At 44.6% G+C, this 17,753-nt stretch overlaps 1 protein-coding gene across 2 annotated transcripts in view; it reads left to right on the top strand.

Annotated features, from left to right (window-relative positions):
• Positions 1–17,753, top strand: part of LOC147903865 (PHD finger protein ALFIN-LIKE 1-like) — a 60,565-nt gene that overhangs the window by 29,011 nt on the left and 13,801 nt on the right. For both annotated transcript variants that reach the window (XR_015543957.1, XM_087401755.1), the window contains exon 4: positions 8,824–8,950. Coding sequence is in view for 1 of the 2 variants with exons in the window: in XM_087401755.1 (XP_087257881.1) it covers positions 8,824–8,950 (127 nt within the window). In the remaining variant the exon portion in view is untranslated. The remainder of the gene's footprint in view (positions 1–8,823; positions 8,951–17,753) is intronic.

Below are 17,753 nucleotides of genomic sequence, written 5' to 3'. Positions count from 1 at the left end.
TGATATTAAAGAGGAAAAAGGATGATACGTTTCGCCTTTGTATAGATTACAGAGCATTGAATAATATCACTGTTAAGCACAGGTATCCGATGGCTCGGATTGATGATTTGCTAGATGCATTACATGGAGCCGTGATTTTCAGCAAGATAGATCTTAAGTGCGGCTACCATCAAATCCGGATTAGAGCCGAGGATGTGCATAAAACCGCTTTCAGGAGCAGGTTTGGTCATTATGAGTTTTTGGTAATGCCCTTCGGACTTACCAATGCTCCGGCGACGTTCGTCATGCTTATGAACGATTTACTACGTCCGTATATCGGAAAGTTCGTAGTACATTTTATTGACGATATATTGATATTCAGTAAAAGTGTTACTGAGCATCGTGAACACTTAAGGATAGTGTTCAGTACTTTGAGGAAAGCCAGTCTTTATGTGAATAAGAAGAAAACTATACTGTGTATGGTTAGGCTTGAATATTTGGGTTTCATAATCACTCCACAGGGGGTAGAAATGGATCCGAAGAAAGTGGCTGCGATACTAACTTGGCCAATCCCTCAGAGTCTGACCGCGTTGCGATCATTCTTGGGATTTGTCCAGTTTTATAGAAGGCATATCAAAGGATATTCCGGAATAGTATCGCCATTGACTGATCTGACCTCAGATAAAGTACCTTTTATTTGGGGACAGAATCAACAGGAAAGTTTTAACACCATAAAACAAGCTGTGGTCTCAGGACCGGTGTTAAAAATAGTTGATCCCCAGAAACCGTTGTTCCTAGAAACCGATGCAAGTGGCATTGCGGTAGAAGTAGTCCTCCTTCAAGAGGGAAGGCCAGCAGCCTTTGAAAGCAAGAAGCTTTCTCCCTCTCAAAGGAATTGGCCAACTCATGAATTGGAGTTGTATGCAGTTATCCATGCTTTGAAAACATGGAGGCATTATCTGTATGGTTCAGAGTTTTATGTGGATGTAGATCATGATACTCTGAAACATTTTTGTAAACAGCCTGACTTGAGGGGCCGCCAAGCTAGGTGGGTAGAGCTCATGCAGGAGTTTAATCTAACGATTCGGTACCGAAGAGGAAAAGACAATAAGGTAGCTGATGCGTTGTCTCGCATTATGCACAACCTGAGTTTCACGGTATTAGAGAGTGCTCTAATGACCGAGATCAGAGAAACTCAAAAGGTGGACGAGTTTGTCCAGAGCTTATGGCCTAAAGCTCATGTGTTAAAACCCGGGGAAAGTGAAGTGGATGACCTGGCATCCAGGAAAGGCCAAACTTATGCAAGATATACCATAAGGGATGGTATGCTAGTTAGAAATGGCAAGGTTGTAGTACCTGGTCAGAATGATCTCAGGCAGAGAGTCATTCGACAGTGCCATGATAGCCCATGTGCGGGACATCCAGGAGTCGAGAAGACCTATGATCTCGTGAGGCGAGATTTCTTTTGGCCAAAGATCAAAAAGCATATTCATGAGTATGTGACACGGTGTTTCTCGTGTGAGGTAAGTAAGGCCGAGCGGGTGAAGCCACCCGGACTTTTACAGCCCTTGGAAATACCACTAAGTAAGTGGGAGAGTATTTCCATGGATTTTATTGTAGGGCTACCTGCAACACAAGGAGGGTATAATTCTATCCTTGTGGTGGTTGATCGTCTAACCAAGATGGCTCACTTCATTCCAACTAGAGAGTCTGTTAGTGCCCCGCAAGTGGCGGATTTGTTCATTAGACATATATTTCGTCTGCATGGATTGCCTAGATCCATAGTGTCAGACCGAGATGTCAGATTTATCGGTCATTTTTGGACAGCGGTATTTGAGACACTAAGGACTGAGTTGGGAATGAGTAGTGGGGATCATCCTGAGACGGATGGTCAGACGGAGAGAGTCAACCAGACTTTAGAGGATATGCTGAGAGCATATGTGTCATTGAGGCAACATACATGGGACAAGTGGTTGCCATTGTTGGAGTTTGCCTACAATGATAGGAAACATTCATCTACCGGGTTCAGTCCGTTTGAGCTGAACTATGGTTATAGACCAGCCAATCCGACTATAGTTGGAGTACCTCAGAAAGTGCCTAGTGCCGCGAACTTTGTAGTTCAGATGCGGGAGATGCTAGCACTTGCGAGAGCTAATATCCGCCAGGCTATGGATAGAGCCAAGGTGTATGCGGATGAAAATCGGTCGAGAAAAAGTTTTTCTCAGAATTCCTTCGCACTCGAAGTCGTTGACTTCAGGAGAGTGTGCTAAGTTTATCACCTCGATACTGTGGGCCGTGGTTAATTCTAAAGAGAATAGGCAGTGTAGTCTATAAATTAGAATTGCCACAGGGGTATAAGGTGCACCCGGTTTTTCATGTTTCGCGCTTAAAGAAATTTTTGCATACAGGTGACTCACTAATCGAAGGTGTGGTTTTGTTTCAGGAGATAGAGGATATTGCAAGGCGCAAACCAACAAGAATCCTGGACCGAGGAACAATGCAAATACGAAATCGGAAGATACCCACGGTGTTGGTTGCATGGCATGGTCAGCCTCTATCGGAAGCTACCTGGGAATCCGTATATCAGTTACGGACAGCGTTCCCAGATTTCATCATCGAGGACGCTGATGCTTGAAGAGGGAAGGAATGTTATGCTCTAGCCGAGATAGCATGACCTCGGATAGATCGGTAAGGTCGGGTAGGATCGGGTAATGCAAGAACGGGTGCTTCCTTGATAGAAAACTTCAAGGTTTGAAAAGCCTTGTTCATTGCATCATTCCAAGAGATCGGCTGGGTAGACCTGCGTCCACGACCTTTCAATATGTTGGTCAAGGGTGCCGTGATATGTGAATAATCACGCACTGACTTCCGAAGAAATACCGTAAATCCTAGGAAAGAACGAAGTTGTTTCACAGTCTGAGGGATAGGCCATTCTAAAACCTTCTGGATACGATCCAGATCAATGCTAATACCATCATAAGAAATCTTGTGTCCTAAGTAAATGATCTCCTTCATAAAGAAGTCACATTTACTCATCTTGGCATAAAGCTTATGCTGTCTTAGAACAACTAAGACAACCCGGAGGTGTCCTATGTGATCCTCAAGCGTTTTACTATATACCAAGATATCATCTAAGAACACTACAACAAATTTACCCAGAAAATCCCTGAACAAATCGTTCATCATCTGCTGAAAAGTAGCAGGAGCATTGGTCAACCCAAAAGGTAATACGAGAAACTCGTAATGACCATACCTAGTCCGGAATGCGGTTCTATCTATGTGTTTAGCATAGATACGGATTTGATGATAACCCGTACGCAAATCAATCTTAGTGAAATACTTCGCTCCGGCCAAACGGTCTATCAAATCATCTGAACGAGGTAAAGGATAGCGGTTCTTAATTGTGACTTTATTTAATCGTTTATAATCTATACACATTCTCGAGGAAGAATCTTTCTTCTTTCTTAAGAGGACAGGTGCACCCCAAGGTGATTTACTTGGGCGGATATAGCCCATATTCAGGTAATCCTGAAGCTGTAAAGTTAACTCATCCTCCTCTATCTGGCTCATCCTATAAGGTGGTACACTGATAGGTTGAGCCCCTGGGACTAAGTCTATGCGATGATCTACTGCCTGTTCTGGAGGTAAACCTTCCGGCAGTTGAGCTGGGAATACGTCCTTAAAATTATCTAACAACATTCTCAATTCACGGTGTTCAAACACACTTAATTCATTCTTGTTAATTACTGAAACAATAAATGAAGAAAGTGGAATCAAAACACACTGATAGACATCATAATGAGAATTGTTTAATATATTCCGAAGCTGCATCGCAGATACAATAGGCCCCTGAGAAGGGGGAATTTTATCACACTGAATACAAAATTGGGTGTCCTTATCTACAAAAGAAAGCGTATGCTCCGTCCATCAGATCTGAATATTGTGGGTTTTAAACCACTCTATCCCGATCAACAAGTCTACATGCTCCAGATGCATAACATAACATGTAAGAGCTCCCGTGTAGGCCTGAATCCGGATAGGAAGCGCTTCAACCTTGCGATCCCAAAACTGCTTCCCAGCTGGAAGCTGCACCTCATAGGTGTGGTCGCTAGGTACTGTGGACAGCCCCATGTTCTGCACAAATTTGTAATTAACAAAATTGTGAGAGCTGCCCCGATCAAAGAGAATGTGAACCTGTTGGTCCCTAACTTCTCCATAAACTCGGAAAAGATCATGGGAACCAAACAACGAAGTATTGAAAGTAAAATTACAAGAAAGTGGGCAGGTAATGACATTTACTGAAATACCTGTCATCGCGACTTGGTTTGCTCCCTTGGCTGCGGTACGTGGACCCGCCTGGAGCTTCGGTCCTAGCACCAACTTTTGGTTCTTCCGCTTAGGACACTCATTCTTTGTGTGGCCCCGCTCCTCGCAATAGAAGCATCGCCCTTCTTTCTTGAGCCTCAGAGTGCGAAGGAAACGGGCTTTACCATTCTTTGCTGGAGTTAAGCTTTTCCTGGAGGCGTTGTCTGTAGACTTCGTCTCCGCAATACCAGTCGTATGCTGAAAGAACTTGCGTTTGTTCTTTCCACTCGTATCGGTAACTGTGGTTGCCCTGGTACCGGCCATGGTATCATCATATATGCGTGCATATGTCATGGCCTCCTGCAACGTTGTGCACTTGTTCTTTATCTGCAACTTGTAGGAGTCTGGCAAACCATCCACGAAGAAACCTAACAAGGTCATTGGATCCATTTTAGTGGCCCTGGTTTGCAGATCCCTAAATCTTTGAAGATAAACTTCAAAGGTCAAGTTTAATTTTGACATATCGAGGGCCTTGAGCTTGCCAACGATATCGTAGTCATCCTCCTTCTTCAGGAACTCCTTCCTGAAGATACCCTCAAAATCTGTCCAAGTATCAGGCTTAGGCTGGAGTTCTTTCCACCATAGCAAGGCTTCACCTGACATAAACCCTGTTGCAAGCTGGATCTTTTTCTCATCTGGATAGGGGTGGAATTGGAAGTGTACGTGCCACTTGTGCAACCAAGTATCAACTACCTCCTTTGTTCTTGACTTTTGGTTACCCGGAAAAGGATCTGGAGTTATATTCGGGCCTAGCACTGAAGCCATGGCATCCACATGCGTGAGTGCCTGTACAGTGCTAGCCAGAAGGGTGAGAGTTGCTTGTATCCCCTGGAGTTGTTGTGTCAACCCCGATTGATTAGCATTGACCTGCTCGAATTTGCCATCAAGAGCAGTCGTAAATTCACTGAAGGCCTTTTTGGTTATCAGGTCATCATAGAGTCCCTGATCCTCCTCTCCCACAGGAGTGTAATCCAAGTCCTGCTCTCCCATGGTAAACTCGGGATTTGGAGCATCAGACATGGCTGAAATCTGATTTGAATACGAACTGAGAGAAATAACTGACTGAAACGAAGCACAGAGGAGAATGGAGCAGAAGAAAACCGTCCTGAAGGATGCTGACGGAAGGAGATGCTGGAACTTGGCGAATCGGAAGCCCACGAATCCCGAGACCTCTCCGAACCCGCAACCGTATGCGCGTGCTGCTGGAGTAGCTGTACGGTCTGCTGGCGTGGCTGTACGGTCGCTGACGTGGCTGTACGGCTGCTGACGGAGGCAGTACAGTTGCTGACGTGGCTGTACGGCGTCCGTACAGTCTGCAGGTACAGGTGCACAGACAGGGTTCACAGCAGTAGAAGCAGGGCTGACGCAGGTATTCCGTACAATTCCGTACGGTGCTGATGCAGAGCCTACGATGGCTGTCGCAGGCTGACGCTGGCAGGGTACGGATGCTGCAAACTGCACGATGCAGGGCAGCGCTGGCGCAGGCAGGGTCAGCTGACTCAGGCTGGCGCTGTAATCGAGGTGCTGCCTCGAAGCTGTAGGCTGGCTTGTGGGTAGGCTGGTACCCTGCCCCCACCTATGTAGGGTGCAGGGCAGCCTTATTTGGAAGCTGTGCTTCCAAAAAAGGCCAAGCCCCCCTAGCTTTGGAGGGGTGCTTTTTTAGAAAAAAGCACCCCCTGCGCAGGCTGCACGCAGCCCTATGCGCAGGCCGTACGCAGCCTTCTGCGCAGGCTGTACACAGCCTGTTGCGCAGGCTCACGAGCCTCTCTTTGCCCCAGCCTATTCCGTACCATCACAGGCGCCTCTTCCACGCCTCCCTTGCTGCTCTTCTCCGCCCCTCTCTCCTGCTTTTCTGCTCTCTCTCCCCTTCCTCTAACCTTCTCTCACAGGCCTTCAGAGATCTCGATTTTTCTCTCTCCTTTTCTTCTTCCTTTTCCCAGATATCTCTCCACCCCTTCTATCCCAGGTAGCCAACAAAAACGCAGCAACAGATTTCGAAATTTAGGGCATACCTGGAAGGAAAACTCGTCAAAAGTTCTCGCATCAGAAGTTCCTACCTCAGGAGTTGGCTCTGATACCAACTGACACATCCCAGCACTCCTGAAACCCCTGATCTGCAAACAAACCACACACAACATCAGATCTGAGCAGGCTGCTCACCACCCAACCGTGACATCTACGGGATGTGATCCCGAATCAGAAGATGTCCCCTCCGAGCCACGAGCTGAGCTACTGGCACGAACTCCCAATCAGATCCAAACCAGCCTGGTGTCCCATACCACCAGGTGGCGCTGTGAAGCCTTGGATCTGTCACTGGGCCTTGGGCTACGCTAAGATGCAGGCGCGCGTCCGCGACTCAATCCAGGATCAGACCTTGCACCTGGGAACGAGACTTGCTCCCAACTGCACACTGAGAACTGAACCCCCTGGGCCTCTTTTATAGACTCGGGCCCCGGCGCCAAAAATAGCGAAGACCTATAAATAGTTCGTACCCTTGCCACTCAACCCGAGAATCAAGCCTGCCTAGCTCTAAGCCTCCCCAGGCTAACCTGAGCTAGTTCTGTGTACCTAGTACACGTCAGATACCAATCCGTGCACATGACATCCACACTGTCCTTAAGCCTTTCCCTAGGAACACCCTTGCCTCTGGGTGCTTTCTAGAACCTGAGAGAGATCTGAAAGGACTGCAAAACACCACACATGCACTGAAAAATGCTTCAAAGCAAGAAGTGCAAACAAATGAAGTCCAAATCAAAATACCTGTTGTCTGTGGTAGAGTTGGGAGCTCTGTTCCTCGCACCTATCCCCTATTAGGCCCCCAACAGGGTGGAGTCTTCTAGAAAAAGAGAAAAGTAGCAAACAGAAGGCGGAAGGGAGGGCAAGAAAGAGCTGTAGAGGACAAAAAGCTGCCAGATCTGCCCTGAAGTCCCTGCTCTAGGATCTGTGCCAGGAAAAACTCCTTGGAAGTGTGCCCTCCTCGAATCTCACGCCCAGAAAAGTCCGTACAGCCGCCTGGATGAATGCGCCAGCTGTCCGTACAGCCTGCATGGCAGCTGTACAGCTGCCTTGGGACTCGTGCCTGCAGCCTCGGGCTGTGTGCAACAGCAGAAAAGGGGGGAAATAAGCCAGCCAAAGCGTGAGAAATGCAGCCAACAGCCAAAAGAGCAGGAAACCGAGCTTGACGCTGAAATCTGCCCAGAATGCTTCTGCTAGGCTTGGAATGCTCCAGGGTGAGGGGAGAGAGATGGTAGGTGGGAGAAGGGCATGCACCTGCATGCATGACACTTGGCCCTCCATTAAAGCACTAACCCACTTGACCAAAGACAATGTTGGTTGTCCTAGGGCCCAACTTTTAGATCCCTCTCTAGTGCCTTTGCCTTGCCCTTAGGGACTTCTAGAAAGTTTGCACTTCCTCTAGCCAGTCCCTCAACTAGAGTTAACCACGGCTAACCCTGGGTTAAGCGTGGGTTGAGTAACTAAAATACTTTACATCACTTTTTATGTCGCCATGACACTCGTAACCCTTGTAGCTTCTGTCCATCATAGGTTGCAACCAATCTAGCTTTATGCTTATCAGGGTCTCCTATGTAATCCACTAACAATTAACACATCCTTGGAGGATTTGTGTTAATCCTAGGTGTCATTTCCTATTGTTGACTTACATTCTTGTTCATGGCTGGAGTTTTCGTTTGCTTGCTTCCACAAATGTTTGAGCCATTGAGCTCTTTTAAAATTCCTGACCACCAACAGTATCGTCAGCTATCGCATTTTGCTATCATTGCGGTGACTAAGTTGAGGTGCCTCCCCTATTTCAAGAGCCATGGTGTTTGTTACTGAGTCGTAGGAACTCACAAGCTCTGTATGTATTATGCAGCTATTAGTTGGGATGAGGAGTCTTGATATTGTTTAGGTTTGCTTTGATCTTGTCACTAGAGATTACTATGAGGGTTTTGGACATTTCAGTAACTGTTCTGCTGTCACAGAAGAATTTCAAATAGAATACTTTGGAGCCTCCTCATGGCTATCTAGATTTGGCTAACCTGCAATTGGCTCACAAGAAATTTTTTCTGAAATATTGAATGCTCTTTCACAATGAACCTTTACTGTTGTGGCTTTCATTAGGTGTGGATTTGGCCAGCCTTAACTGATGATTTTAGTGCAAGGAACATTTGGTGATGTGTTACATAAGTGTGCTCAGTTACTTGGTATGCGAGCCCTTTATCTCACTTATCTTTGCTTCTAGGTAGTGTAACTTGATTGCCTGCAATGATCTATCAGCTCTGCATGGTGGTACAAGCTCACACTTTTCCTTGGGGCAAGGGGAGGAAGTCTATGTTGCGATTCACATATTTCATGTGTGCCTAAAATGTGCAAGCTTACACTTTCTTTGAGAAAGTGTTGCGATTCACCTATTTCAGGTTTTGTCATCATTATATGTCATGTCATGGATCTGATTTGAATCACTGTTGATGTACACAGGAAACACTTATTTAATATGATCACTGAACTCCCAACAGTGTATGAAGTGGTGACCGGGAGAAAGCCAGCTAAAGAGAAAACTGCTACTATTAATGGTGCCAGCAAGACCAAGTCAGGCACAAAAAGGGTAAGCTGGCGCATATGCCTTATCCGTTTGTGTTCAGCTTATAAAACTCTCAGTCAATTAGTTATCCTCGATTGGTACAAATGCGTTTCCTTCCTCAATTTGTTTGCTTTTTTCTTTTACTTTGCGATGCTGATTCCTTTCCTTTGCTATTTTCGTGCACTACAGGGTTGAATGCCCATATCCTTTATTTTCTCCACAATGACATTGTAACCTTGCTGCTGTGTTCTTGTGATATAAAGATGCAAAATCTTTGCATCCTTGTGACTGTAAAGCAGCATACTTGCCCTCAATTTAAATGTCAGAAATTTTGTACTTGAGCCTGAAATTTGTAACAAGGATAGAATTACACTCTTCATGCAGGGTTTGTTCCAACCATTAGTTTGCTTCAAGAAAGTAGTAAACTCTTTCCAGCAAAGGTCTCTTGCCCCTATTCATTAGCTCGCACTTGTGTAACTTTAAACTGCTCTCAAAGCTGTGTACAAAGATGATAAATTCCATGTTTCTTTCTCAATGAACAGTGGTTAAAAAATGGCATGTATGTTAAGATAACACATAATAGACCATTAGTGACCCAAAAGTTCACAACTTGAAACCCATTATGCCCATTATGGATAGGTAACGCCTGAGGGAAAGTTTATCACTTATTTTAATCATTATATGAAGTGACTATTTCTACTGGAAATTCGTCCTTCATCATAGCCCAACACACCATTAGAATTTAGCTGAACCACTAGAAAGCACCACCGAGAAGCACATAGTGTGGCTATGAAATGCAAGCCACATAGATCATTTTGAAGAGTTAAGACTGCTATGATAACTGGACATTTTTAAAGTTTAGAGCAACTAATTATGTGGTTGTGATAGCATGGTATTGAAAGAGAAATATTTATGAGTGGCTGTATTCATGTTGAATTGAAGGTGCAATTTGGATTTTAACGTAGGCAAGATGCATGTGCCTATGCACGAATTGGTGGCCACGATGGTGAAATCTATGCTGTTTTTGCATATTTTTAGTATAAAACATGCATGTGCATGGTCTTTTGTTCTAGGGGTCGGGTGCATTTGGTATGAATGCATTAATGGGCCTAGTTGGACTTGTAGGGATTTTAAGACCCTAAGGGTCATATATCTAGGCTAGACCATTGTGAAAGACCACTGTAGAGGGGGATTTCTTTCTATCTTTTAATTGGTTAATGATCGGCTCAATGTGCTTTCACTCTATCTCTCTTCACTCTCGCATTCTTATCAAATTACCAACAAATCTTCAAGGTGATGTTTGTTGTGGAGGGCCAGCTTTGTGTTCAAGTAAAACCGAGTTGGAGAGGAATAAAACAACTATGGCTTCACGTCAACGACGGAATTCAAACTGTCCACAGCTCTCCCTTGTCCACAGCTCTCCCTCACTCTCTCTCTCTGATCATACATTAGGGCCCAGGACAAATTGTCGGGCTGGACCCCCCCGAAGGTCTTTATTACTTTCAGAAAAAAAACTGTTACAAAAGTTCAGCAGGAAGCTGTCTCGTAAGTCTCTCTCTCTTCCATACGTGAAAAGAAATCCTTCTTTACAAGGGCTTCAAACCCCATTCAAATTGGCAACATGCCACTTGTCTACAATCTAGACTAACTCTTATTACAAGCCACTTAGGGCCATTCTGGAGTCTTCAAAGCTCTTGGTCACACGAACCGCTTCCTAGGTGCTTGTCAGGCTCCCATTTCGCTTAGGAAAAATAATCCTTCCTAGTACCTGCAACAATTAATTAAAGCGCACCACCATGGTACCCATTAATTGTTAGTGCTTTGCATGCAAATAACACACTGTGGACTAATCCTAGTCACGGTGGGCGTCCCCACTGAACACATGTGCACATCTAAACAAATATATATATATAAATATAAATATATATATATATATATTTTCTCTGGTTGACCGGAGTCAACACTCTTGATTATAATTAAAGAGCTTCGACCCAAGGTCAAGGCGCCTTAATTATAGCCAAGTCTCTCCAACCGAGGTTGGCACATCTTGGTTAACCGGGGTTATCCCCTCTTGGCGCATGCCAAGTCTTGTTGACCGAAGTCAACACTCTCTGACCATAGTCAGGTTTACTTGACTAGAGTCAAGTATCTTTGACCGTAGTCAATCCTTTGACCATTAAAATAACTCTTTGACCGTAATTAACACATATAAAACTCTTTAATTATGATCAAATAAATGGTCAACTGTACTTTGACTTAGGATATTTACATTGGTGACATCCCCTCGGCTTCTATTCAGTTGACCTCAACTGAAAAGCTTCCTTGTAAACATCCAAAAGCTGTGGATGATCGGATAACATGTCTTCGTCCATCCACTTGGCATCTAATGCCGTATAATTCTTGAATTTTACAAGATACCTGTAAAATTCTTTACCCTGAGGGCCTTTACGTACAGTATGGTACACAATTTGCTCTGGCTGAAGGACTTCCTCCAGCTCATCCACTTCTGGTGGATCTTCTGATACTGGTTCTGTAGGCTCTGGTCCCTGAAATTTCTTTAGAAGACTCACATGGAATGCATTGTGAATCCTCCAATGCTCTGGCAATGCTAATCTGTATGCAACCTCATTTATTCTCTCTGTAACCCTGAAAGGGCCATAATATCTGGGAGATAACTTTGCATACACTTTCTGTTTGCCTTTAAACTTGCGGAGCCTAGCTTTTTCAAACCTCAAAAGTATCCAGTCCCCTTCCTTGAGATCTAGCTGTCTCCTATGTTTATCTGCAGCCCTTTTATGTTTCTCTTGAGACCTTTCAATTGCTGTCCGGACTTGGCTGTAAGCTGTCTGGAGGTCTCTTACAAACTGATCAGCTGCAAATATTTCATCTTTAGTCCTCAATATAGGTGGCAAAATCACCTTCCCATATATGACTTCAAAAGGGGCTTTCCCTGTAGAGCTATGTACTGTATTATTGTAAGCAAACTCTACTAAGGGTAGGTACTTTTCCCAGTCTGAACTCTGGTCACCCACGTAGCATTTTAGCATATCCAAAATGGTAGAATTTGCTACTTCACTTTGACCATCTGTCTGGGGATGGAAAGAAGAAGAAAAATTCAGATTCGTCCCCATGTTATCAAATAAAGCTCTCCAGAATAGACTGGTCATGCCTTTATGGTTTTGCGAACCGGAATGAAATGAGCTTGCTTGCTGAATCTATCAATAATAGTCCAAATCCCATCATTCCCTGACTTTGATCTCGGCAAATCAAAAATAAAGTCCATTGTTATATTTTCCCATGGTGCCTGAGGCACGGGAAGAGGCATAAGTAGGCCAGGTGCCTTCTGTCTATCATACTTCATTTTCTGACACGTAAGGCATTCAGTAACAAACTGATGTATATCTTTCCGCATTCCTGGCCAAAAGAAATACCTCTCTAGTGCTATAGTTGTTGTTGTAATTCCTCTGTGTCCAGCATAGGGAGGTGCATGGCATTCCCCCAAAATCTTTTTCCTCATCTCCTGGGTGATGCAGAGGCAATCATCTTTCATTAAATACCCATCTTTCAGGGAATAGTGACTGGTAGATTGTCCTTCTTGCATCTGCTGTAAAATTTCACCAAAATCAGAATCATGAGCATATTGTTCCCTCATGCCTTCCAGGTCCTGATGATAAGCAATAGTTACATTATTGACCTGGGGTCTTCGGGACAAGGCATCTGCCACTCTGTTCCGAATTCCTGGAGTATGGACAATCTGAAAATGATACATTGACAGCATGTTTGCCCATTTCATATGCTTCTCTGAAAGCTTGGTCTGAGTCAAAAAGTATTTCAGACTTTGGTGATCTGTTTTGACAGTAAAATCTGCACCCAAAAGATAATGTTTCCATGTATGGATGGCATGAATTACAGCCAATAACTCTTTCTCATAGATTCCTAAATATCTTTCCGCATCCCGAAGTCGTCTGCTTTCATAGGCTACTACATGACCATTCTGATGCAATGCAGCCCCAACACATTCTCCACAAGCATCGCAATCCACATCAAAAGACTGATACAGATCCGGAACTACCAGAATAGGCTCTGTAGTCAACTTTTCCTTGAGTGTATTAAATGCTTTCTTCTGTGATAATCCCCATGTGAAAGCTGCATTTTTCTTAGTGAGGTCATGTAATGGAGCTGCGATATCAGCAAAGTGTCTGATAAATCTTCTGTAGTAAGAACACAAGCCTAAAAAGCTTCGAACTTCATGCACAGTTTTCAGCTCTGGCCATTCCTGAATGGCACGGATCTTCGCTGGATCCATTTGTATCCCATTCTTGGATATTATATGCCCCAGATAGTGGATTTCTTCCAGGAAGAATTCACTTTTCTTGCTGTTAGCATAGAGCTGATGATTTCTCAGCTCTTGAAACACTATAGCAAGATGTTCTCTGTGGTCTTCCTCTGTCTTAGAAAAAACTAAGATATCATCAAAGAAAGTACCCGTAAAATGCCTGTACTTCCGGAAGATACGATCCATCATTCTATTGAATGTGGCTGGAGCATTTGTCAACCCAAAAGGCATCACTAAGTATTCATACAACCCGAATGTAGTGCGGAATGCTGTCTTGTGCACATCCTGAGGCTGTATCCTCACTTGGTGGTAGCCACTCTTCAAGTCTATCCTGCTGAAAACTGAAGCTCCATTTAGCTGATCCAAGACATCATCAATACGCGGAATAGGGAATCTATTCTTGATGGTCATTTTGTTCAGTGCGCGATAATCGACGCACATACGGAATGAACCATCTTTCTTCTGTACTAACAGTACAGGGGAACAAAAAGGAGACGAGCTGGGCTGAATCAAGCCTTTGGACAGCAAGTCCTGTACCTGAGCCATAATCTCCTCTCTCTGAGTCGCACTGACTCTATAAGGGGGTCTGTTTGGTGGCTCACTACCAGGCATTAATTCTATCTGATGATCTTCTGGTCTCTCTGGGGGTAACTCCCCTGGTAAAACATCAGAAAAGCAATCTTTAAAGTTTACCAAAAACTGAAACTTATCTTTGTCTGCATCATTCATTTCAGCATGCGTATCATTCTCTTTTTCTTTTACAAAAACCATGTACGCAGAAATTGCAGACTTTATTGCTTTACCGCATGAAACATCAGATACAATGGGGATAGTGTCCCCTTTATTCCTGGCAATTACACGCTGATTTTTCCCCCTATGTACAAATTCCAGCACTCTTTCAGGAAGAGTCAACTTCACTGCCTTGCGGTGAAACCAAGGCATCCCCAAAACTACATCATAATGTTTCAGTGGAGAAATGAAGAAGTCTTCCTGATCCACATAACTCTGAATATGAAGACGGAGCTTCCCTATCAAGGGAGTAACTGGCACAGGATTCCCACAAAACATTTGATCGGCATCCAAAGCCCTGCCTAGCTCTTCCGTCTTTATTCCCAGCCCCAGGGCTAGATCCTCTGATATGAAATTATCAGTAGCCCCTGGATCAAATAAAATTAGCGCTTGCTGGTCTCTAACTTTGCCCCATGATAGCAGCAATTCTCGTTCTTCTGGGTTCAAAGCATGACCCAGTATATCAGGAATACCCCCCGCCATTGGCTTTTGCGGTCCTCGTGGCTTCTCTGCCTCTTTTCCCTTCGATGATGAAGGCTTTTCTGGGCACTGGGCAGCCACATGCCCCTCTTTACCGCACCTGAAGCATTTCCCATCTCTACGGAATTCCGCTATCTGTTCAGGGGTAAATAGAGATTTGCCCTTATAGGTCTTCGAGAACTGAGTACCCCTCGGCTTCTGAGGCTGAAACCCTTTCTTTTCAGCCTTAGGGGACTCTTTCTTTTCTGATTTTTGAAAATCAGTTTTCTTTTTATCAGCACGTCCTGCATGCAAGGATGGCACTGTAGATGGATCTTGTAGCGGCACAAGACTCGCTACTGAGGCTGAATGCATAAGATCTTGAATATTCTTTGCCCCCAAAGCATTCACTACTGCCTGAATTCTTGGAGTGAGACCTGCTCTGTACTTCCTCATCTGGGTACCTTTGGAGATCTTTTTGAACGGTGCAACCTGCAAATAAGCATCCCAAAACTTTTGGTTGTACCCATCCACTGTATCTCCTGCATCCATGTGCAAGCTGTCCCAGTCTTGAAGAACATGGTCTCTAAACTGTTTAGGCATGAACTGCTGGTAGAAGGCTTTCTTGAAGCCCTTCCACTTTCTTGGGGCTGACCCATCTGTGGTCAGTGCACTCCACCATGCACTAGCCGTTGCTGTTAAGTGTAGGCTGACCATTCTTAACTTGGAGGATTCTGAAAATTTCTCAGTACCGAATGCAGCATCAAACTGTCTGATAAACTGCAATGCTTTGTCTGTATGACCATACTGTCCATTGTAGGTCATAAACTTAACAGATTTTCCTCCCTCTTTAAATTCCCTGGTCGCTTTGGAAGATTTTCTCTTCCCAGACTTCTCGTGTTTCCTTCTTTTCCTGGATGGTTTATCTGATAAGGAAGAAGAAGACATAGAAGTCGAACTCGAGGTAGACGGTGATGGACTAGGAGATCGGTGATGACGCCTCGATCTCTTTTTACTATGGGACCGTCTCCTATGAGATCTATGAGATCTCTCTCTCTCAGACTGTACACGAGTGTGTGCCTCTGGCATTGGCACGTCATATACTGGATTAGGCATAGCCTCTGCTGGAAACAAATACTGAGCCCTGGGATCCCTTTTAAGATTTTCCAGTTCTTGTATACGAGTGCGTACCATTTGTTCAAATTCTTGTTGAGATTGTGGCACATTCCTCTGTCTTGGATGCACATCCCTATCTTGAGAATCCCACTGGATAGGTGATTGATCCATATTCTGAGATCTGCAGATTTTTTTTTTTTCTCACACTGTGCAAGTAACTAATGCACACTACCTTTGCTTTTCCAACAGAAAAGGTACCTCAACAAGAGGTGTTTTGCATTCACAATCTATGCCAGTACGGGCTGTCAGTTCAAGGCATGTACCCACACAACTGCCAAAGCATCATCAACTATGTTGCCCTTTTCTGGCTGCTGCAGATGGCTTCAAAAGGCATCTGTTTTTCCCTCTTTTTACTGCTCAAAGGCATGCATACTCCTTTTTCTGCAAATCTCTGTTTTCTCTGCTTTTCTCTGGTTTTCTGCTACTTTTCTGACAGTAAAAGTCTGACAGGCAGGAGAAAATTGATAGCCAAAACTGTCTCTGCAACTGTCCTTTTTTTTTTTTTTTTGAAAGAACAGTAACCAGATGGAGTAACTGCTAGTTAGTCTAACCAGACTAACTGGTTCTGGTTACACCAACCAAACTGATCTGGTTAGGCCAGATTAACTGGACCAAAGTTGAACTAGCTAGATACTGGTTCAGCTAACCAGAGTTAACTGACTGCGGTTAACTTAGCCAGGATTTCACTAACCACGGGTCAACCAACCAGGGTTTAACTTTACCAGGATTAACTTAACCACTGGTCTGCCAGGCTGGCTGCCACGTGTCAGTGCCATGTCAGCATCTGAGCTGTCTGCCACCTGTACTGCGCCATGTCAGCGCCACGTGTCACTGCCACGTCATCTGGTGCACTGTGTACCTGCTGGCTGCCACGTCAGCATCATGTCAGCGCCACGTGTCAGATCTGCCACGTCATCTTTCTGCAGCTTCAGGAAACAGGGTCTCCTTGACGGGCGATGGCGATGGTAGGCGTACAGCATTGGCGACTCGCGTAATTATGGCTATGGCTCTGAACTTCGACGAGGGCTGCTCAACGGAACAGATTGCGAAACTGCAATTCAACACAGGCGTCTATAAAGCATAGCCTTGAGCATCGATTGACGATGCGAAACCTTCACGCGGTGACGCCCATCTGTCCGGCTGCTTTTTTTTTCGTTAGTGCTTTGAATAAAAGCATTTCGTCGATCGTCCGCAGGCCTACCAGCTAGCTCCTCTTAAGCTCCTTTGCTAGAATCGTCACAGCCTTGAGAGGCTATGAGCCTACGCTCTGATACCAATAAAACCGAGTTGGAGAGGAATAAAACAACTATGGCTTCACGTCAACGACGGAATTCAAACTGTCCACAGCTCTCCCTTGTCCACAGCTCTCCCTCACTCTCTCTCTCTGATCATACATTAGGGCCCAGGACAAATTGTCGGGCTGGACCCCCCCGAAGGTCTTTATTACTTTCAGAAAAAAAACTGTTACAAAAGTTCAGCAGGAAGCTGTCTCGTAAGTCTCTCTCTCTTCCATACGTGAAAAGAAATCCTTCTTTACAAGGGCTTCAAACCCCATTCAAATTGGCAACATGCCACTTGTCTACAATCTAGACTAACTCTTATTACAAGCCACTTAGGGCCATTCTGGAGTCTTCAAAGCTCTCGGTCACACGAACCGCTTCCTAGGTGCTTGTGAGGCTCCCATTTCGCTTAGGAAAAATAATCCTTCCTAGTACCTGCAACAATTAATTAAAGCGCACCACCATGGTACCCATTAATTGTTAGCGCTTTGCATGCAAATAACACACTGTGGACTAATCCTAGTCACGGTGGGCGTCCCCACTGAACACATGTGCACATCTAAACAAATATATATATATATATATAAATATAAATATATATTTTTTCTCTGGTTGACCGGAGTCAACACTCTTGATTATAATTAAAGAGCTTCGACCCAAGGTCAAGGCGCCTTAATTATAGCCAAGTCTCTCCAACCGAGGTTGGCACATCTTGGTTAACCGGGGTTATCCCCTCTTGGCGCATGCCAAGTCTTGTTGACCGAAGTCAACACTCTCTGACCATAGT

Source organism: Dipteris shenzhenensis, chromosome 3, assembly GCF_047967505.1.
Source record: "Dipteris shenzhenensis isolate YYH24624 ecotype China chromosome 3, Dip_SZ_1.0, whole genome shotgun sequence".
NCBI classification, from domain to species: Eukaryota; Viridiplantae; Streptophyta; class Polypodiopsida; order Gleicheniales; family Dipteridaceae; genus Dipteris; species Dipteris shenzhenensis.
The sequence above is the reverse complement of the archived record's forward strand: the minus strand, read 5'-3'. Positions and strand labels throughout refer to the sequence as shown.